Source organism: Oryzias melastigma, linkage group LG14 (assembly GCF_002922805.2).
Source record: "Oryzias melastigma strain HK-1 linkage group LG14, ASM292280v2, whole genome shotgun sequence".
NCBI classification, from domain to species: domain Eukaryota; kingdom Metazoa; phylum Chordata; class Actinopteri; order Beloniformes; family Adrianichthyidae; genus Oryzias; species Oryzias melastigma.
The window spans coordinates 23,103,431-23,125,256 of NC_050525.1; the positions used below are offsets into that span (position 1 = coordinate 23,103,431).

Here is a 21,826-nt window from a genome sequence, read left to right on the forward strand (position 1 = left end):
ACTCATCTCGACTCTCATCTTCATCAAGCACAACAGCAAAGCTGAGGCTGTAAATGCCACAATAAAAGGATTAAACCTTTGAGCCGCTTCAGATCAAAGTGAACGTCTTGTGTGATGCCAGCATAATTAAGCTGTGACAATAAAAGCTCTTAATCCTATTCCCAAAAAAATAATAAAAGTGTCAGAAGATCACTTAGACTTTATCATCTGAGCTGCACCAAATCATGACAAGAGGGTTTATATAGTTTGTGCTTTATTGAAGAAAAAAAAAAAGATTGTACAATTTTAGATCATTTAAAAAGCAGTGCTAAACCTCAGGAAAACTTCCCATTAATGACTTAGCTAGCATGACTGAGCAGCAAAGTGCAAAATCCATCAACCCACATAGACCTCGTGTACAGACACTTGAAATCAAACGGAGACGTGGGATTAGAGTCGTCACATTGAAAGGCAACAGATGAAGAAGAGGATGGCAACAAAGATGGATAATTTCTATTTTCATGTTTTATTTTATGGCTTAGCAGACAACGCAAGGATGAGGCCACTACTCATTCAGAAGGTTCTCCAGAGATTCCAATTCGGATGTGTCGACGGGGACTTCATCGAAGTCGTAAAAACAGGCGTCCAGCTGCAGGATTTCTGCATAGCATCACGTGAACAGTAAACATAGCAGAGGTACTTCTGAAGATAAATATAAAGTGAACGTTTTAAACATCCATCTGTGTAGAAATGGCTTCAGCTCATGCAGAAATTCCTTAAACTTCATTTTACTCAATCTGAGAACATTTACCAGCGTAAAAATTAAAGAAAAAAAGATTAATTCATTAAAAAATTATATTTAAAATCACTCAAAACATTGTAGTATCTTTAAAAAAAACATTTCACCCTAAAAGCAATAAGATAAACCCTTGTACCGCAGGGTAATATCATGATTTAGTTGTTAGAAATAATTTAATATTATACTTTTGATTTAAAAAAATTACAAGTAAAGTGTTGTTCCTCTGAAGTCAGAACTGAAAGTGTCTCTGCAAAGTCGGTCTAAACCAGAAACGGTCCAGAACTTTCATCACAATTACGATGATTTGAGTCGAATGCTCTGAATTTTGGAGGAGGAACTTCACATTATTTCTGTGTGATGTTTGATTGGTAAATTTATGCATATATTTATTTATCAATCCCTTTTCAAAAGAAATCAGTTATCATTCTCTCAACCCATCACCAAATATCAGGACATTTCCAAAATAAAAAAAGAGGATTCCAGTGAATGGGGGGGAAAATTCCATCAACAAAAAGATCCCAAAACAAAAGTGGAGAAAAAAAAGAAAAAATATAAAATTTTGAAAATCAACTTAAAATACAAGGATTTGTCAACCAGACGGCAAACAGTCAAGACAGTTCTGCTCTCCTCTTCCTTTGACGTGTTGAGCAAAAGAAAGAATCTGGACAGAGCGAATGAGCTGGAGGTGAGGTGCTGCTCTGGTCATTAAAGCTCGATTAAAAGATGTAGTCGCTGGTCATCTTGAGAGATGGCATGGCCTCGTTGACGTTCTGGTCCAAGCGGCGGTACTCCACTGTGTTGCGAGAACATAAACCGTCTTTCCAGCGGCGGCTCTGGACCAGGAGAAGAATCTGAGGATACAAAAATGAAAAGAAGTCAAAAAAGGTTATTTCTTGTTGATTATAGTGTCTGATTATGTTATTTGGTGGTCTTTTATTAATTAGATTTAAATATACAAAGCAGAAGTTAGGCCTGAAGCTCTGGCTCAGCATTACATCACAAATGTATTAAAAAATAAATAAAAAAAATGTTCAACATTGACCGTATATGATAAGTTATCATATACGGTATTTTTTATTCTGCTACAAGTTCCGACTGAAAAGTGGGACAAATCTCTCATCTGTTTTTAAGCCCACTGGTACAAAAGAACATCGTGATTAAAATGGTTAAGAGTTCATCAGCTAGCCTCTCAATAGCAGCTCTGTTAGCAGCCGAACCCTCCAGCAATAAAACCTCAGTTCTACTTTTATTACACGTCACTGTGCAGGAAATATTCCATAAACAAAGCATAAACAAATATTTGCCAACGCCTCAGCTTTGAGTCACTCCAAAAATTCAAATTCAAAAGAACTAATATGCAAACCATGTTAAGACAGTTCAACCAGCAAAACTAAATGTGTAGAAATGCAGCAGAATGGATGGTCGTGTTCATGATCAGATCATTTTATGTAACCAGACTTCCCCTCTGCAAGTCTACAAACTCACACTAATGAGTATTTGTGTTTCTATTACTTACAGATTTGATTACAAAACATCCACAAATATAATCCAGGAATTTGGGTGCTATTAAAAAGTGTTGACACAAATCTCCACACAATGTAAGAAGATTCTGTCTGAATTTAACTGAATTATGGAGTAAAATGAGAAGTTAAAGGTGAATTTATGTGATAAAAACAGTATTTCAGGAGTGAGAGGATAGATGAGGAGGGAGCTGCCTTAAAAGCTCACTTGTGTTTTTAAAATATTCTGATGATGGAGGACAAAAATATTACGAAAATTAAGCTCAAAACTGCATTTCTCTGTATTTCTTTATTCAAATTGTTGAGAAACAGGTGCCAATAAAAAATAGTTTATTTAAATTTATGTTAGTTGAGGTTTTTTTATGTATGAAATTAACATGTCAGACAACAAAGCGAAATTATGTTGAAAGTTGATGATGGTTGCTTAAAGTATATATTTGCATTTATAAGTACAGATAAAATAAAACTATTTTACACCAATTAAGTTATGTTGATATTTGACAGTAAAAAAAAATGATGTTTTTCTTTCTTGCATTTTCAATTTAAGAAAATATTTTTATCTTATTTTATTTTACTGAAAAAAAAGTTTAAATTGTTATATATATATATAAAAAAAAACTAAAATTGCCATATTGTAATTATTGTTAATATTTAAGTTAAATATTGTGAATGGCTTAATGGCCACAAGGATAAATAATCCACTAAAACTGATTTTTTTCCTGGGACTTTGTGTCTCTCGCTGGGTTTTTTTCATGAAAAAACTGACCTAAATGGCTCTTCTACTGTTAAAGGTTGCCGACCCCTGACCTAAACAAAGAGCTCTCAGCAATGGTGAGGGGAAGGGAGGCCGGTTGCTTCGCCCCAACAGCCACGCCCACAGTTTAGAGGCCAATTACTACTGCTGCTCTGCAAAAAATGTCCTACAAAAAGTTGTATTTTTATTCTATTTTGGTTAACTACGACATAATTGAAAGACTACGGGAAGGCTTTTTAAATGGGTCAAAAGATGACTGATGCTCAGCTTCCATCGAGCCTGTACTCACCCTTCTCTTGTTGTGATAGGTGATGTAGGCGATGGCCACCAAAAAGGCCAGAATGACCAGGTGGACGAAGAAGTGGGAGTCCTGATCTTCAGCGTTGTATTCTGGATCCTCGTTATCCGTCAGATCTATCAGGTTTTTGTTCACCGGTTTTTTGTCGGCGTGGTTGTTGTTGCTCTCAGTAGAGAGATAGTTATCATCCTCATCATCATCGTCCTCCTCCTTATCGTAATCAGACACCTCTGTCACAATGGCATTTTGCTCAGTGGTCAGATCGATGCTCGGCAGTACTGAAGTGTGGGTTGTTTTCGGTGGGACGTCCGGCTGTGGTGCATCGCTAGGTTTGGTTGTTTTAGCAGGTTTTACAGTTGTGGTTGGAACATTTGGAGTAGTTGGAACCGTTTTTGTGGAGGTTTTTGGGGCATTTGTCGTTTTGGCGTCACTAGGAGGAGACTTTTCTGTCGGCTTTTTATCCGTGTCTGTTGATTTTTCTGTAGGAGGCTGTTCATCAACATCAGGTTTCTGAGTTTTTTCTGGGCCATCCTGAGCAGCAGAAGTTGAAATTACCGATGTTGTCAAATTCTGTGAAATAACTGGTGCTGCTGGCGTCTTATTTATGGTTACTGGGGAAACCTGATCACCACTAGTTTGAGTTGGTGTTCTTTTTTGATCTGCAAGTACAACAAAACAAATTAAATCATAAACTACATCATTCCTATTTGTTCACAAAAAGTTTTAAAGATGTTTCATTTTGATAAAAATCATCATACATGTCAATGAAAAAGCCTAAAGACATGGCATATTAGGGAATAGGGATCCAGTGCCTTGCTCAAAGGTCTGAGCAAGAGCTGAGGCAAACTACAAGCTGCATGTACACCTTCATTTATTCAGCTCTAAGAGCTTCTTGGCTCACATTCAACATAAACCTTCATTTTTCCTGCATTCCTGAATCACTGACACCAGTGAAAAAACACAAAAGTTCCCATTCTGTCCCACGGTGTGCAACTATGGCGTTCTTCATAACCTTGGGTCACTATGAGGGAACACTAGACGCTTTTGAACATGGAGCAGACCGAGAAATACCAAGAGAAAGAGACTCATTATAGGCTTACAGCTTTGGGAGCATACATAATCAGGTAACAGGAGGTCTTTGTGGCAGCAACAGTTATGGTCTTTAGTGCATGATCACCCACATGACAAGACAAAAAAATATCCTGAAGGGGTCTGGATGTAGAGTAGGGCTGTCAAAGTCAATCGCACAATCCAAAACACACCAAAAATTCTAAAAGATAAAAAAACGTCCTATTTGACCTTTTATGACACAGGGTTGGTTTTATTTTGAAAGGAACTGATGTATGCTGCTGTCGTTTATATTACAACTTAATTACTGTAATATTTAAGTTACATTTATAAATCAATGTTTACTTGACAAAAAAAAATCATAAATATTGTGAATTTTTTAACAATAAAGTGGCCCTCGTTGGGTTCTGGTCTGAAATAAACTAAAACTAATGGCTCTTTTAGTGTTAAAGGTTGCAGAACCCTCACCTAGAGTGTTATCAAAGCTCGTTTGTGTGAACCTAAAGTCACCTTCCATGACAGATTTGTACTGTTGAGGCGGACTTCAATCACTTTATCTCACTAATCAATACCGTTTAGTAGCCTGAGTTATTCTGACCTACAAAAACGCCACCTGTCATACAAGACTCAAACCTGCTCCATGAGAGACAGGTTTCACCTGTTTTTGAGGCGTTTTAAACATGAAGGAATGCGGTTTCCGAAAGCTGGCATCGATTCAGTAACCTGTCGGTGCATAATTTATAACTCAATGAAGGCCACGGACAGGAAATTCTAAGTAAATACGACGCAGGTAGAAATGTCAACAGAAACACGTCAGCTAGCATTTCTAAACCCTTCACTCAAAATGAAAATAGTTTCAAGAAACATCAGTAAAACTAAAACTTAAATAACTTAAGTAACTCGTAAAAACATTAAAAGATAAATTGAAGGACTGTTTTACAATAAACTCGACTTTATATTACCCCAAAGACGAAACTAGCTACATAGGCTAACGTCACTTAGCTAGCTGGTCAACATGTTGACAAGTTAAAAACAAACTAGAATCATCAAAATCCCATGAAAAAAGGTTCATACCTGCTGGATTTGGATTATCTTCAGCTAAAACACATCTGGCGAGAAGCAAATGAAGAATTAAAACAGAAAAACAGGCATAAACGCCGCTTCTTCTTCGCTGTGTACTTCCGTGCGTCGCCATGTTGATGCGTGGCTAAAAGGGCGTGGCTTGCAAACACTGATTATATCCTGGAGTGGGCGTGGCTTTTGCGACAGGTGGGAAAAAAAATAATAAAATGAAAACTTTTAGAGCCTGTGAGGTTGCTTTTAAATCACCGAAACTAGTTTAGCAAACGAAAATAAAACTATAACTAATACCACAAAAACTACTTGTTATTAATTAGTAGCAAAACACCACAAGTAAAAAATTAATGTTTTGTCCCATTTTTTTGTTGAGTCATGTCCTATCAGCTGTTTAGTTATTGTACATTTTATCAATTCATGTCTCCCAGAAAATATTGCAGTGTTTCTCACAGGGTTCTGCATCAACAGAACCTTGCAGATTTTTGTCTTATTTGTTATAAGTTCTATTTAGAAGGAAGGGAAACAATAGATGCCTTAATCTGTCAATGATTATCTTTTGTCCTTTTTATGACATCTGTCATCCCGTTTCTTTTCCACATATCCCCGTCCAGCTTCTCTCTGATTGATTGGATCTGGCTGAAACTGGTTGAACACATTTGATCAAGGGAATTAACTCCAGGAAGGAGATAAATGTTTGTAAAGCAAGTATGATGTTTTATGTAGAGGAGCAGGATTTTTTTTTTTTAAATGGCTACAATTGACACTTCTCACAGTCATGTACTGTTCCTCATTTTGTGTTTTCCACATAATGGTTTCACTCTGTACAGTGTGCCTTAAAAAATGGTAATACTTATTTGTATTTGTTTATAATTTTAGCTTTTTTGTTTTTTTTATTTATCACCAAGAAAATCTTTTCAATACATCATCAGTTTTAACTTGCTGTGGGTATAAAAAGCAGATTTTTCCAGTAAGTTGTTCAAAGTTTATCAGTCAAGCAGGATGTTGGTTAACAGACGAGCGGTGCTGTCTGGCCATGGTGCCTTCAGGTTGCAGGTGAACTTTGTGCATCAAGACTCTGCAGTTCTGCAGTTTGTGTCAGTGACAGAATACAGCCATGCCCAATACCTAAGGACAGATGCTCTTAGATATATGCATGTTGATGACTCAGACATGGTTATGCAAATGCCAAACAGGTGCAGGCCCATTTGCCGGATGTGAGGGGAATTCGGAAAACATTCACATCCGACTTTGACTTGAATAACAAACGACCACTGACGTGAATGTTTGCCATGTGACCCGGACAACGCAGCAATGGTCTACCGTCCTGATCACTGATGTGAATGCGGGTCACCTTGCATAGAAACAATAGTGAGCAGTGCACCAAGGTCAATATGGTCACCAGGATTGGCTTTGGTGAAGGAGTTATCTTACCTCAGAGACTTCCTAGAACCATCATCATCCCTAAATTCCACGTGCAAACACCCAACTTTCTGTTCATAGTTGATAATGCTCAAACACAAGGTGCTAGAATTGTAGACTCCAGGAAGTGGGAGGGCCTCATGTGGCGTGACCAACAGAAACTGCAAGATTGAAGTGACCTGGCAGAACTGCTTGAAGAAGTTGTGAAAGAGTGGAATGCCTCATCTCGGAACATCACGAGGCGAGTGAGAAGCATGTGATATCACTATCAAGCTGTTATTGCAACAAATAATGTAAATACTCGCTACTGACATGGTCATCTTTTATTTTGGGGAATCTCAATTATAGTCTTAGTTTTTTGGTTATAAATATCAAACTACTGCTCATTCTGCTCCTTCATTATTGGTAAAATCAAAGGAAACTTTTACACGTTTCATTAAAAATCAGACCAAATTGGAAAACAATGTCCTTATATTTTTGTAGAGTGTACCTGAAAAGTTTTTTTCATATTTGCATAGATGCAGGGAAGATAAATAGAAAGACATTCTTCCATTATCTCACTGAGACACTCTTCTAAAACGGAATTTCTCTCTCCAGCTTGACTATGCTAAATTAGAAATGAAATGTAGATTTTTGTGTCACTGAAAAAAGAAAAAACAAATACAAACTGGCTCAAGATGTTCTTTATTTAGTTCAGGGAATGACAGGACTCAAGTACAGTAAGCATGATTCCCATAACCATTCGTGGAAGACAATCATCCCCTGGAGTGTGTTTTATTAATCTGTATATCCTCTCAAATTTCAAAGAGCAGCTCTACAAATTCCACATGTTTTGATCATGGAGGATTGACGTCTTTGTCTTAGTTAAGACTCCTCAAGTGAATTAAACTATGCAAGACTCTCAATAAAATATTCCTTTCTGCTATATGTAACAAGACGATTCACACCAAATGTAGACACAAAAGACAAAGTGAGACAAAAACACTGAAAGCACAAACGGGGGTTTAGTGTTTCTCAGAGCAACCAGGAGCAGCTGAGAAAAGGAACAACTAACCCTTCCTATAGTATCTTTAAACTGAAAGAGCTCTCAGTGCAGAAGTGTTCCAGTAAAACCATTTGACCACAAAGATCTCTAAGTGAGGAGTGCTTGCTGGACAACAGCACCATCTGGTGGCGTAACGACAAAACTGCTGATGGTGTCAACCATGACTTGGGCTGATCTGATCTTCCCTTTTTGCTGTGCTGGATGAGCGCAGTAAACCACAAACTAAAGCATTGTGTTCCCATGATTTAAAAAGAAAGAGTGAGGTCAAAGTGAAAGTACTCAAGGCTACTTTTCCCTCTCAAGCTTTACAAATTTGCATCAAACTTCCCGTTAAAAGTTGCAGTTTTGTTCAAGACTCTAAGTGTAACATTCCCTTCAGTGGTCTTTAAAAGTGGGAGATTGTTCCAAGAACGACTTGACCTTTATGCTGTTCTCCTTCCACCAAAAAATAACAAGAGATAGGTATCTGTGGGAAGTGAGGAGAAAGGGTTTTTTTATTTATTTTTTCTTATTATTATTTTGGTTTGGGAAATGTAACTGGGAAAACTGGAATCTTCCCCCTATGCTTGGAATTCAAGACCTAAACCGAGCTTGTGGCCTCCAGCGTTGATGTTTTTGCCATCAAGAAGTGCAGAAAGCGTTAGCTTGATGCCTGCAAAACACAAAGACATTTCTTATTAACAATGACTATAAAATCTAAAAAACACTTTAGATTTTCCCTCTTTATTTGCACCTAATACACAAAATGTAGAAATTAATTCCTGAATAATTTGCATAAATGGAAAAATAATTTTATTATGTCCTACCCAAACATGCAGTAAAAAAATGTTGACATTATTTCATTACTTATACAAATATCAATTGGTATTCTGTAGGACTAGAACAAAAATTAACCTAACTCCCATAATTGTTAAATTTCTGAAAAAAGCATTTTTTTTTTATTTTCCATGAAAAAGATTACATTTTTAATGCAATAATTTGTGTGATATGAAGAAAGATAGAGATTTGTTTTCACTAAGTATGAGAAAACTGCATTTTATTATTTAAAAATTGGTGAAAATGTAAAAATTAACTAACATCATAAGAAATGAAAGAAGAAAATTGAGGTTTAATACTTTGATATTTATACCCATTCTTAGTGTTAGTTTGCCAAATATATAATCAATCCCCAAATCTACCCACCAAACAATAAACTGTTTTAATTGGGTAAAGGAACAAAATTCCCAAACTAAAAAGTAGCAGTTCTCACCTGGCTTCAGAGTCTGAGTGTAGCCCAGACCGACGAGGCTGGAATTGTTCACCTTGGCCTGGGAAAGAACAGATTTGAATTTGAGAAAGGTTAGAGTAGATGAAATGATGATGACAGGGCTGCATGATGGTTAGCCGTTTAGCCTCACAACAAGAGAGCCCTGGTTCCAATCCCGACTGGGTCGTTTCTATTTGAAGATTGCAGGCTCTACAGCTTCCTCCCACAGTCCACAAACATACTTTGTAGGTCAATCGGTGGCTACATTGTAGCTTTACCGTGAATGTAACCTAACGCTATATGGAATAACAGGGATAGGCTCCAGCATCCCTGTTACACAAAACAGGTATAGAAGATAAGATAATTTCATGTTTATGTCAAGTAGATTTAAGCCGTGGTTCTAATAAACTCGAGATCATTGAAACATTTTTTTCCTCTATTTACTTCCTGCTCGACCCTTTCAAAATAAAAGAAATAATGACATCACAAAATCGTTTTTGAGCTCATAGGGGTTTGACACTCCAATTTTTCCTTTGTCTCAACTTACTCTTCATCTTTGTTGAGTCACTAACTTGCACATCTATTGTCTTCAAAAAAGGTTCCAGTGTTTTTGTCTCCTCCCTGCTCTTATTGTTGCATATCTACCAGATATTCTGATGATTTTCTTTTTTGCGTGCTTTCTCTTCTCTCTTTGTCTGCAATATTTCACGGTTTTACAGCTGCACGAGTAAACAAAATGCACAAAAGGGAAGTTGCATGAACGGTTGGCGCCACTACAATGTTTTAACATCGTTTTGGGTTTTTTCAAGAGTGAATTTTAACAGTAACAGGAAGTTATTTTAGTACATGCAAACACTGTGCCCTTGAATAGATCAGAGTTTCTAACCATCCCAATTTTCTTAGTAAGTTTGCACAAATCTAAATTACTTATAGACGATTTTTGTGTTAACAGGTTCAGTGTCTAAACAACCAATCAGACTAATTAGCTCTGAGGGGGATTTAACCGAGGTTAAAGTCGGGGCTTATTCAGATCAAGCCTGTCTGTTACAGATTCTTCCTTTTGAACCTTTTGGCTCAAGTTCCTCTGCATTCCTATCCGAAGACCAAACGCGTCTTGCCAAGTTGGTCAGCGGAGGCAGTAGAGTGTGTAACCATGACAACAACATTGTGAAGGACTGAGAAAAAAAAAAACTACTCACAGAAAAAGACGCGTCTGGATCAATCTGATACTTGGCAGCGATGCCAAAGCGAGTGTTGCTGTTCCCAGCCGTCCAGGACAGGTTGACTGCCGTCTCCAGCTGCTCGTTCACCTTCTGGTAGATGGAACCACCAAACTCTGTACCATCATTTCTGAGGAAACAAAAATATGTTTAACAACGAGAAAGAAAAGAACGTTTTCCCTGAGGGGAACACTAAACCCTCAAAACTCATAAAATGACATCCTTAAATATGTTTGTGGTCTAGTACTGACATTCGTGGCAATGCAGCACACTCGGGTGGACTTTCGCTGAAGCAAAGCCTGCATTAACCTCCGTCTCACCTTACATAACCACTTCAGCTGAGAAACAACACTGGCTTTGCCAGTGGGTGCTGCACGAACACGGTACCGTGTCCTTCCCTTCTGCTCCCTGACACTGCCCCGGTCTGCCAATCACACTCACTTATATAGTAAATCCCATCACCTGGGTATAAAAATACCGCATTGGCACCTTTGTGCACGGCAGGAAGCCAAACAGGAAAAAGATAGAAGGAGAAGAACATGTGTAGAAGCTCAGTTTGCTGAGACATTATGATAAGAAGCAATAATTCAGTGCATTCAGTTAAAACGTCACATTTTAGAACAGAAAATAATTCATGTATAAAATATACTCCAGTTCTTTCTACATCACCTCTACGGACAGATATTCACAGCGTGGTACTCTGATCTACTGCATTCGAGTCTTACACGTTGGTATGGAGCTGGAACTCGTCGGTCTTGTATCCAACTGCAAAGTTGCTCTGAGTGATCTTATTCCTGCCAGCCTCGAAGGTCATCTGGTAGCCGGCGAGCCAGCCTTCGTAGCCCACCACAGCGGCTCCGTGGATGGCTGTCCCGTTGATGTCGTAGTTGACGTCGCAGCCGACGTTGACGTGGTCGCACTTGTACGCCGTCTTTACTTTGCCGCCCTTCTTGCTGGACGATTGAGGGGAAAAAAAATACATTTTTATTGACAGCAGGAAGTAAAATGAAGAGGACTTTGAACTTTTCAAAACTGTCACTGCAGCTTGTTTACCCAGTGTTTGGTGAAAAGGAGGAATCCAAAGTAAACTTCAGCCCCTTAGCCAACTGTGGAAAAGAAAAGCCCGAGTGAGTCGACTCAAAGCAAACCTCACGTTTGTACAAACACGTCTTATTTATCAGATTTTTTTCAATGTAATTTAGCATGTTATCCTTTTATTTTTTATTTTTTTCCCAAAGTGCAATGTTTTCTGAAGCCCTTGTCAATCAATCTCCTTTGTACAGATTCATGTAAACTCTCCAAATCTGCATAAATCTTCAATCAGATCTTCGGTTTCATTTTATAGTATCGATCTTATTCTTCTATAAACTTTTGAATTTTGAGAGTTTAAACAAAAGAGAAAAGTTTGAAAATGTTCATGTCTGAGAATAGTGCATAGCCTTAAACGTCTATAGACCTACTTTGCAGATTTCACCTATCGTAAGTTATTGTAAATTCCCGCGATAAATAAGAAAACACTATAATTCACGATATCCACATCAGCTGCTTCTCTAGAAACGTTTATGACTGTGTGTAATCCAAAACAGGTGCAGGTGTTTTCAGTTTTATCATATAAGCATTTACTTGGTCCTCAAGGGTGATCTCGGTTCCCAGAGTGTTGTCCGTGTTCCACTTCTCCGTAAAGGTCAGCCCATGCTCCGCCCACTTGTATTTAGTTTCCAATGACCCAGCAACCTTGCTCGTCTCGGTGTTGGCAGAGCCTGTGCTGGTGAACTCCTGCGGATGACAAAAATCTTATGACTAAAATTCCCCAATAAGACATTTTTGTTAAAAAAAATAAATAAATAATCATCCAAATTATTAGAAAAGCTTACCGATAACTTTAATAAAAACAGTTACACTTTTTTTCCTATCAAGAACTAAACGTCTTTGCTATCCTAGCAGCTTTACTGTGATAAGATAATAGTTTATTACTAACAAAGTAGCTACCTAAACTATGATAAGAGTTCTGGAGAACAGACCGAATATCTGAGAAGAAGAGACAGCAACGTACCAGTCCATTCTCAGACTTTGTCTTCAAGTCCAGCTTGATGAGTCCGAAACCTGAAATAAACAACATTAAGAGGAAAAGCTTCTTAAACCTTATAGTAAAATCAAAGTCAGAGAATCTTCAACATTTACTTTATTAAAAAAAAGACATTTACACAATAAAAGAAACATTCAGTTCATTTCATGAACATAAGACATAAAAAATTATCCTACGGTTTTAAAAATCAACACCAGTAAGAGACCTTAAATATTCCAGTTATTATAGTAGATCTATGTATTCATGTTGAAGCCACTCCAGTACAGTTCATCTGTGATTAACACCTATTCATGCATCAAACCACTTCAGCGCCAAAATTACCTTCATTTAGCATCTACTTGAAAACAAGTTGTTAAAAAAAATGGAGCCGTCAAGGGATTTTAAAAAATCCCTGAATGTGAATCTGAACGTCATTCATCTGAATGAATGTTTTTGCCAGAGCAGAACTATTTCACACTGACAAACAACAAAAATCATATATCCAAATATACTTCCTAAAAACTTTCACTGTCAGATAATAGATAACTGAATCAGTCACAGACTTGAAGCGGTAAAGATGTTTGTTCATTATTTTGGGGTCGTCTATGTGTTAAAGGGAATCGATTGAAGTCAAGGACACAGGAACTCAATGGAAACTGAGTGTTGATCTATTTATCTACAAACATAGCTCGACTCCAGCTACTGTCAGAGCAGGTTCTGTAATATGAACACAATACACTCGGGTTTCCTGTGATGTAAAAATATAGTTTATAAAGAGACTAAACTTTTACAAAAAAATACCAGAGATGGATCTTGAAAAGTTTTTTGGATTACTTTACAGTACATTGAAAAAGAGCAACTTTGTTCTGCTAATAGAAACAAAAAAAAATGTTTTAAACTATATTTTTAAGATAGTCATAACAAAGGTTTCAGCTACTTTTTACATGGAATCCAGACTTTTTTTTTTCTTTCTACCTCGGAGCGTTCTGATTGGCTAATAAGGGCTCACCATATCCCTTTGTAAAGACATCCCTGGCAGACTTTCCAAGGTCAGCATAGGTGGGAGGTACAGCCATTTTCTGAAAAAAAAAAAGAAGGTGTAGCCTCAGAATGGATTTAGTGCAAGACGAGAAGTAGACGGCGACAAAGAAGTGAGAGTTCAAGATTAAACCGTCTGTTTAAAACCTCTTTACATGTCAGTGAAAACAAATATCTGAATTTCAGATTTGAAAACTGAGGAGTTCATGGAGGACAACGAGGGTCGTCTTTGCCAACAGCTTCATGCCGGCTCTCAGACGTTGGCACAGACCAACTCTTTGTCCGCCTCTTTCAAAAACTTTCAGCCGTGCAAATATTTCATCATCGCCCCGACATACAGAGACACATTTACAGAGTGCAAATGTCAACAAGCGCTAGGTCACAACGCAATATCTAGTAGATATGACACGGATTTTAACGGTTAGCTGAGCAAGATCCTGAAAACTCCAACAAGATTTGCAGTAGTTTTAGCAATAATTTATTCAAACTTAAAGCAAAAGATGAAATCAAAACTAGTAGTAAAAACTATTTAAGCCCATCACATTCTATTCAACGCTGTACCTTTAGTATTAGTGCAGTAATGTAGAATTTCAGGTAAAGTCCCACTCCAACTATATATTTATCAATCGTAAAATCGTTCCTACTGGGTTTTTTTAAATTATGATTATGCAGTTTTTAGCCAAAATCATGTAGGTTTTTAGGGACATAGTTTCTGCAAAGCGATGGGAGTTCATCAGAAATTTGCCTCTGAGTTGCAGGTGGAACTTTTGCCATGGATGTAACCCTCGACTGATATCCCATCATCCCTTTGTTAACACTCTCTCCTGCAAGCTTAAAGCCCTTCACAACCCCAAGCTAGCATCAGTGGAACAGTAAAAACAGATAGCAATATGGGATAGTACAGTTTTGAGTCAGATACAAGTCCAGACAAGGAAAATTAAGACATTAATGAATCTACTTGTCTGCAAGTGGAAGCATAGGAATGGGGTGGAGCAAGGAGAGTTTGACTCACCTACTATGTAGGATATGTCTACTCCTGATACATCAAGATTCGAATAAAGAAATACTCAGAAATGCAGTTCAAATATTACATTTTTTTCATATTAGGGAGGCACAGAATATATTTGGACAAATATTACAAAAAAAGTCACATTTGGTCTTCGGTGGAAGCCAGTTTAAGTAAGCTGAATACCATGTTTAAAGTGACAGTGAGCAACAAAAGAACTGCAATTTGCATCCAATGTGGGACTAAATGATCTACTAAAACCGTTACCACCACTGCATTATCATGTCATTTAAAAGCCAAATACCCAGAACAGCACAATAAATAGATAAACTGCTACAGCTAAAAGGAAAGTTGTGTGTGAAAAAACAAAAATTGTGCAAATATTAGTGCTAAAGTGAACAGAATTACAAATAAGATGATGAAGTTAATGGCTTTAGATGATCTTTATAAAACAGTTATAAGACTTTTCAAATGTTATGGTTTCCTTTCCTTTATTTTATTTTAAGATGTTATTCCTGTCCCTGGGTTATGTTGTGTACCTGAATGAATGTTTTTTGTCGTCTGTTTCTTCAGTCCTTCTACTGATTTTGATATATACATATTTGCTTTATTTGGAAAATGTATTATTAGCTATATATGCAATAGTCAAGACGCTATAAAATTAAATTAACAGCCATATTTAATTGCAAATCAGTAACTATTCGGAATTCAACCAAACATTTTAATTATTATTTTAAATTTGAATTTTGGTGCATCCCTATTTTCATCGGAGTGGGTCTTTAAATGAACTTAAAGTGCAGCGAACACTACTAGATTGGGTAATTTATGCTTGCTTCATCCTTTTGTACGTCATTTTCAAACATCTCATCATTAGTTTGGATGTAATTTAGAAGAGCTTTGTCAATCATTTCCATTAGATTTACGGCCTCAGTTGCCAGGAAACTGACTAGTGTAATTCATCTGATGCCCCAGCTTCTCCGTGGAAATAGCCTGCTGCTCATTAAGCAGCTCAGACCCTCGCAATGCTTAAACACACCGTCTGCACAGGTACACCTGCTGTGTCTGCGTGCTCTCCAGGCTTCACGCAGACACTCCGTAGAGGACGCACGAGGTCATAGCCGGTTGGTAAATGACGTGACACTCCCTCCACAAAACCTAAACCACTTTTATTCGACACATTTTCCACAAATGTGAAAGAAAAAGAAAATAACCCAACAATATTTACACAACTGGAACCATTCATGAAGCCTTTAGCGTAACTTTGAGCCGGCATCTGAACGTCCTTCAGCACCACTCAAACCTTTTTTACGAAATGTAGCAGTAACAAGGGGACAAAGTTATTTATCTCAAGTGTTTTTCATTTATTTTGCTCTCCTATGACATCACAAAGGTGAGCACTTCCCAGAAATAAAGGTTAAGAGGAGAGCATCCTCCTGACCTCGCCTGCTAACAGATTAGCACGCATTTGCACGCTGTAAATGACCCAAGATAAAAGTGTGCTAAATAAAGTAAAATGTCCAAAACAAGAAACAATTCATAACAACTAGATAATTTAAAGATAAAAATAGCTTCCCAATTAGTCAAACACCTGAGCACTAAACATCAGAATGACCGCAATGCGAGACATTAGCCACACAGCTAGCACCAGACGGCTTATAAAAGCAGAGGGCCTAGCATCTTTTTCAGCACGTCGACAAGAATCCCGCTGCGCTCAAAAACGCGAGGATGATGGGAACATTCCCCAGAATCCAGAGGGAAGCTCGAGCCCGGTGAGAACAACGAGCCGCTGCGGTTAAAATACGCAATTTTAAAATTATATTCACAGTAAAGTTTAAAACACCTACCTCTGTGTAGCAGCCTGAACTGAGAAGTATCAACTGTACAACGACAGAGGAGGGAGAGGGGCGGTGCTACGAGCACGTTAAAAATCACGCAAGCACCGACAGGATGTCGTCATAAACGAAGATCCTATTCAGGCTCTCAGTGTAAGACAGCTCACTTCGACTAGAATTTTTCTGAAGTGTCAAATTTTGATAGCGGAGCGGTGGGTACTATCTCCTTTATATAAATATTTTTAATTACATTATATAGATTGAATATTAAAACAGTCCCATTTAATTAAGAGTGTAATACTTTCTTATTCTTAAGATTTCATCAAGCGAGTTTCCCAAAAATAACTCAATATGAATCACTTTACTTTCAACAAATAGTAAATAAAGGTCATTTATTTAGAATAAAATATGACAAAAGGGAATGAATGAATGAACGAATAAGTAAGTAAGTCAGTAAGTAAGTAAATAAATAAATAAGACCCAAATCTATTTAACAGTTATCTCTAATTTTTTTTTTATTTTGTTGCCTATTTTACTTTTAAAAATACAAACAAAAAGTGTTGTTCTTCTTCTGTCTTGCCTCGATAATTAAAAGTAAAATGCAATTTAAATAAATGTAAAAAAAAAGGCTTAGACAGATAACAAATGCATTTTATAACTGACAAGTTGTTTTTTAACAAAAATAAAGTTTTAAAGTTTGATCAATTAAAGATTTAATTTTTGTGCATCAAGCTAATCAAACTAAAGAGGGAAAATGTTAAAAAATCCAAAAAATAGAGAAACAAATAAAAGGCCTAAAAAATTGAATAAAAGGGGAAAACTATTGGTTAAACTGAAGGTCATAATTAAAAAAAACATGTAAAAACATACTAATTTTTGAGCTGCAAAAAATGTCTTATATTTTAAACTTGGACATTCCCATTCCAGGCACACCTTTTCAGGTTTATTTTTATGAATGAATGAAATAAACCAAAACCACTCACAAGTAATACTTTCCCCCTCAACACAAAAGTCATTGAAATCCTCAACATCAAACGAAATGAATAATTTAACATATATTAAATCTAGTGTAATTTAGTATTTGACCAGATGGTGTCGCTGTTAGCCACATTACATCAAAATATTAGTTTACATCTTAAATTTGAGTTGATAGTTCTTAATTAAAAACCTGTACTTCTTCCTTGTATTTGTTTATAAGAATTAACTATTTATCTTTTTGCAACATTTTCATTCAAATTCTTTCCTTAATCATTGTTATAGCATTTTTATTTCTGATTAAGACTACTTACAAGTTTGATTTACAGTTTACAAAAAATAAAAAATAAAATTCCATTCTATTGCCATGTTTATTAGGCAACAAGACATCAATCGTTAAAAACTTATATGCTAGTAAAATATTCTCCTCACAGATGTTTGTTTGAAAGCCAGCATTTGCCTGATTTGTAATGGAGATGATTATGCAAAAGAATGACTTCCTGAGATTGACTTCAACAGTAAAGTCAATGCCAGAAACGCTTTATCTCTTGCCAGCAGGACTTCTGTTTAAGTATTTTTCCACCTGAATATTAAGTATACATTAGCATAATTCCCCTGTCATTAAAAGGAATGACTTTAATGACTTTTACCTATGACAATCTCCAGGAGACAGACTCATCTGCTTTAAAGCAAAGACTTTTCCAATCATGGTTTAAACACCACCAGCTGGCTACCATTCAAACATATATATAAAAAAAAATATGAAAGTGCTTCAGTTTTTGACACATCTAAATGAAAAGTCATTGTAAAATGTTTTGATGTTTTTTTTGTTTTTTTGTTTTTTGCAAGAAATATTGAAGACAGTTGTGATGGGAAATGTGATTAATGGCAATAATTTAAGTGCAACCAGCGTGGCTCATAAATAAGGGGAGTCGTCTGACAGATAAAGAGAAGAGATGCTTTACTCAGTCCCCAACATCCACAGCTTGCTGTCATTAAATAAACACACTGAAATTATTTCCCCATTTCTACCGTGGAGTCCCCGTCTCTGCTTTCTCACCGAATCTCAAGTAACATTTAATCAACAATTAGCAGCGTGTTTGTCAGCCATCTTCAGAGAAATACAATAAAAAAAGAAAAAATGCACTTCTTGATGATCCTTAAGTCATATGTGGATGCTCTGATTTCATCTCCCAAGCTTCAAAGCTGTGCTCACTTCAAACAGCCGTCATGGAGCGTCAAACCCGTCTCCAGAAGACAACAAACAGAAAATGTTAATCAGCCCCGGCCAAGCGTCACCAAAGCAAATACAATAAATTGTGAACAGATGTCATACTTTGCTCCATGTGGATTAATAAAACTGCCTGTCATCTATCTTCCTTATTATTTAATTCAGCGGTTCACACAGCATCCAAACTCTCATCCCAGCCACTCTGAAACCATTTCTATGAGTCAGTGACTTCACTGGAGCTTTCCAGCCCAAAGTCAAAGTGCACAAGGTCTTTTTTTGAAAGAGGGGCTTTAAATCACTGCGTTTTGGGTTTGAGCAATGCAAAAGCTGTAACCTTTTTACCCTCGACCTTCTGACTTCAGATGCACCCTGCAGCGCGGCAGGACTTCAAAACTCACAGATTGACTTTCACAATGATGGCAACAGTCAAAACCTAAAGGAAACAAATAAATGAATTATGGAAGCAAGATTTCAAAGCCGAAAAAACACTATATCAAGGAGTCAAGCAAAATATCATTTATTTTATTCTGCTTTATGTGATAATAATGCAGATGTTTATTTTTTCACATTATTAACAAACCACAAGATGCTCTCATGGACAGGAACAATAAAGTTTTTTCTTTTTCTCAAACAATAATGCTTGTTTAATATTACACAACTCTTTCTTTCATTCAAAATCTGAAAACACAACAAGAATGAAATGTCGCTGCGACTCTTTTACAAAAAGCTGTGTTCAAAGTGGAAAAAGCGAATGGAAAGAAGCCGTCTGTGGCGGTGCATTTGAAGAGAACGCATGCCTCTTTTTGTTTTGATCAGCATTTCTGTTGATAAGTGGGCGATGTGATTGGAAAATTGAGAGCTGCGTGAACTTTGTAAACACATTGTGGGTATGAGAAAATGTCAAAGCTCAGCTGTGGTCAGATTGCTGCACAGATCAGTGAGTGACTCACTTTTCAGCGTGTGATGCTGCTGTGTGCATTTGAGAGAAAAAGAGCGACGTGTTGTGAGTGTACGTCGAGCAGATGCTGTGATCTTTATCTCTCATTCATGGCGTCCAAGGAAATGTAGCGTAAGCTGGTTAACAGTCAGTTTCTCAGTATGCGCCTGGCAGATAGGAGCTGATAGGCTCTGACGTTGCTCATGAAGCCACCTGCTGCCTTGTTCTGTGGAAACTGAGGTAATGCTGTAGTATTGCCCAATTCTGCGTGTTCTGCTGCGCTGCCACATTGATTACCTTCCAAATGTTAGTGGAGCAGCAGGATGGAGTTCAGAAGAACACAATAAAATAAAAACACATTGTAAAAATGAGAGAAAGCAGAAAACAATTCATCCAGCCAATGTTAGAATTGGTGCAACGTTTTATTTTTTATTACTTGTATAAAAAGGTTTCTGTTGTTTGGTTTGATCAAGTACAAAATATAAAGGAAAAAAAATAATTTCATGCAAGATGAAAAAAGAAATTGGGGGAAAAGTGATAAAAACTGCCTTTTTACAAATTAATTCTGTTTTTTTTTTGTATCCAAACATTGTGAGAACATTCACAGTGAGTAAAAGGGCTTCAGTATGTAAAGTAAAATGTTATATTTAAGACAAAAAAAGGAGAAAAGCCAAGTCAATTATTACATTTTCTACTTGAAGCTTCACTATCCAAAGCAGTTTAAATACTGATTTCTAACCAGCAGTGGTTCTGAGACAACAATCAATATAAAATATAGACTTTTTTAACTATCAGCTGATAATACTTCAGTGTGTGTGCTGTTGTTTTTGTTTTTTTTTTACACTTTCTTACAAATTTAGAGATCTTCTGTTGAAGAGATGTGACAGACATTAAGTAGACTCAGCTTCTCAATTTGCTCACGAAATCTTGACATATTAATACTAAATACTTTATACTGTGGAGTTCTAAGTTTCAACATTGCAACATTTAATCAATTATGTTTCCCACCCGTCGTTTACACAGCTGATCACTTGGTAAAAGAAAAAAAATCTTCCTCTAAATCCAGTTTGAACAAGTGACATCAGGAAATAGTCTTAAAGTTGTCCCGCCGTGTGATGGGATTACAAGAGGAAAGGGGTTTTTCTCTGGTTCATCCATTTGCAGGAATGGGAGTGCGTGACTCACCTGCAGAGTACAAATATGGACTGAACCCGCATCACTCAGACTGATGAAGTCACTTGGATGAACGTTTCAAGAAACAAGATTTGAAGTCCAGTTTGCATGACTCAACTTCAGGACGAACGAGCACCTTCACCTCTCTAAGTGAGCAGCCGATCATCTTTAAAATCATCACCAGAGGTCTTTTATTTATAATTATGCTGTTCTTTTTATTTTTTCATTTTTTTTGGCCAATATGTTGTTTTGTCTGATATAGTTTCTGCAGAGCAGCAGTTTTTCATTAGAAATTTACTCCTGAGACAGTTGATGCAGAAGTAAGCCTCTGCTGATATCCCATCATCCCATTTGTTTACACTTTCTCCTGCAAGCTAACAAGCTAGCAAAATAAGTGAGCAATATTGGATCTATTAAGATGTACAGTTTTTGAGCCAGATGTCAGCTAGGACGAGGAAACAAAGACATTCTCAGATATAGTGCTGGACAAAATGGAAGGAATTGTATATCAAAATATAAATCATTTTATATCACAATAATTATATGCCAAAATAAAGCACATTTTCAGCTTTTCCCTGAAAAAAATTGACAAAAATGTAATTACTCACTTTTCTCTGACTTTATTTTTTCAAGAAACGTAACTGAATTGTCACAAATGAGAAACATTTTTTAAAAGTGAACAACAGTTTCAAGTTTCTAAGAAGGAAAATACATTTTTACACAAAAGTTCAGCAATAAAAATAAACTAATAAAAACAATAGAAGCTAAAGAAGAGCAATGGCACGTTATACACTTGACACGTAGCATCATATCACCCAGCACTACTCAGATCCATTTATCTACAGGTGGATGTAAGTAAGTATTGAGTAAATGTTCATTTCTATAGCACCTTTCCAGATAAAATCTCAAAGTGCTTCACAAAAGTAAACACAAAATTACAACCAGTCATACACATAACCAAGACAAACAGAAATAAAAGATAGTAAAAGTAATGCACAACACAATAAAAGACAAAAATAGATTAACTAAAAGCTCTTCTGATTAAAAACGCTTTGACCTGACTTAAAACCCTCAATGGAGTTGATCTGTCATTCTGATACCAAAGCCTTAGACCACATCTGTCAAAGTCACAAATATCTTGGGA

At 36.7% G+C, this 21,826-nt stretch overlaps 2 protein-coding genes across 2 annotated transcripts; both read right to left on the bottom strand.

Annotated features, from left to right (window-relative positions):
- Positions 1–236: 236 nt before the first annotated feature.
- On the bottom strand, positions 237–5,643 carry lg14h5orf15 (linkage group 14 C5orf15 homolog). The gene is made up of 3 exons (XM_024266723.2): positions 5,493–5,643; positions 3,342–4,009; positions 237–1,629 (listed from the first exon to the last, which is right to left on the bottom strand). The coding sequence occupies exons 1-3, from the start codon at positions 5,611–5,613 to the stop codon at positions 1,495–1,497; spliced, it is 924 nt and encodes a 307-aa protein (XP_024122491.1). The 5' UTR covers positions 5,614–5,643; the 3' UTR covers positions 237–1,494.
- A 1,936-nt stretch (positions 5,644–7,579) lies between these two features.
- vdac1 (voltage-dependent anion channel 1) lies at positions 7,580–16,528 on the bottom strand. Its single transcript, XM_024266104.2, has 9 exons — positions 16,379–16,528; positions 13,500–13,569; positions 12,479–12,528; positions 12,049–12,201; positions 11,479–11,531; positions 11,151–11,378; positions 10,405–10,555; positions 9,209–9,266; positions 7,580–8,611 (listed from the first exon to the last, which is right to left on the bottom strand). The coding sequence occupies exons 2-9, from the start codon at positions 13,564–13,566 to the stop codon at positions 8,520–8,522; spliced, it is 852 nt and encodes a 283-aa protein (XP_024121872.1). The 5' UTR covers positions 13,567–13,569; positions 16,379–16,528; the 3' UTR covers positions 7,580–8,519.
- Positions 16,529–21,826: the final 5,298 nt, after the last annotated feature.

Excerpts from the sequence above, each read along its gene's own strand:
- lg14h5orf15 (XM_024266723.2), bottom strand. The coding sequence starts at position 5,613 with ATGGCGACGCACGGAAGTACACAGCGAAGAAGAAGCGGCGTTTATGCC. Across the intron at positions 4,010-5,492 it reads AGATAATCCAAATCCAGCAG|ATCAAAAAAGAACACCAACT; the intron begins GTATGAACCTTT and ends TTGTACTTGCAG. Across the intron at positions 1,630-3,341 it reads CCTATCACAACAAGAGAAGG|ATTCTTCTCCTGGTCCAGAG; the intron begins GTGAGTACAGGC and ends TTGTATCCTCAG.
- vdac1 (XM_024266104.2), bottom strand. The coding sequence starts at position 13,566 with ATGGCTGTACCTCCCACCTATGCTGACCTTGGAAAGTCTGCCAGGGAT. Across the intron at positions 12,529-13,499 it reads TGTCTTTACAAAGGGATATG|GTTTCGGACTCATCAAGCTG; the intron begins GTGAGCCCTTAT and ends TGTTTATTTCAG. Across the intron at positions 10,556-11,150 it reads TTCCAGCTCCATACCAACGT|AAATGATGGTACAGAGTTTG; the intron begins GTAAGACTCGAA and ends TTGTTTCCTCAG.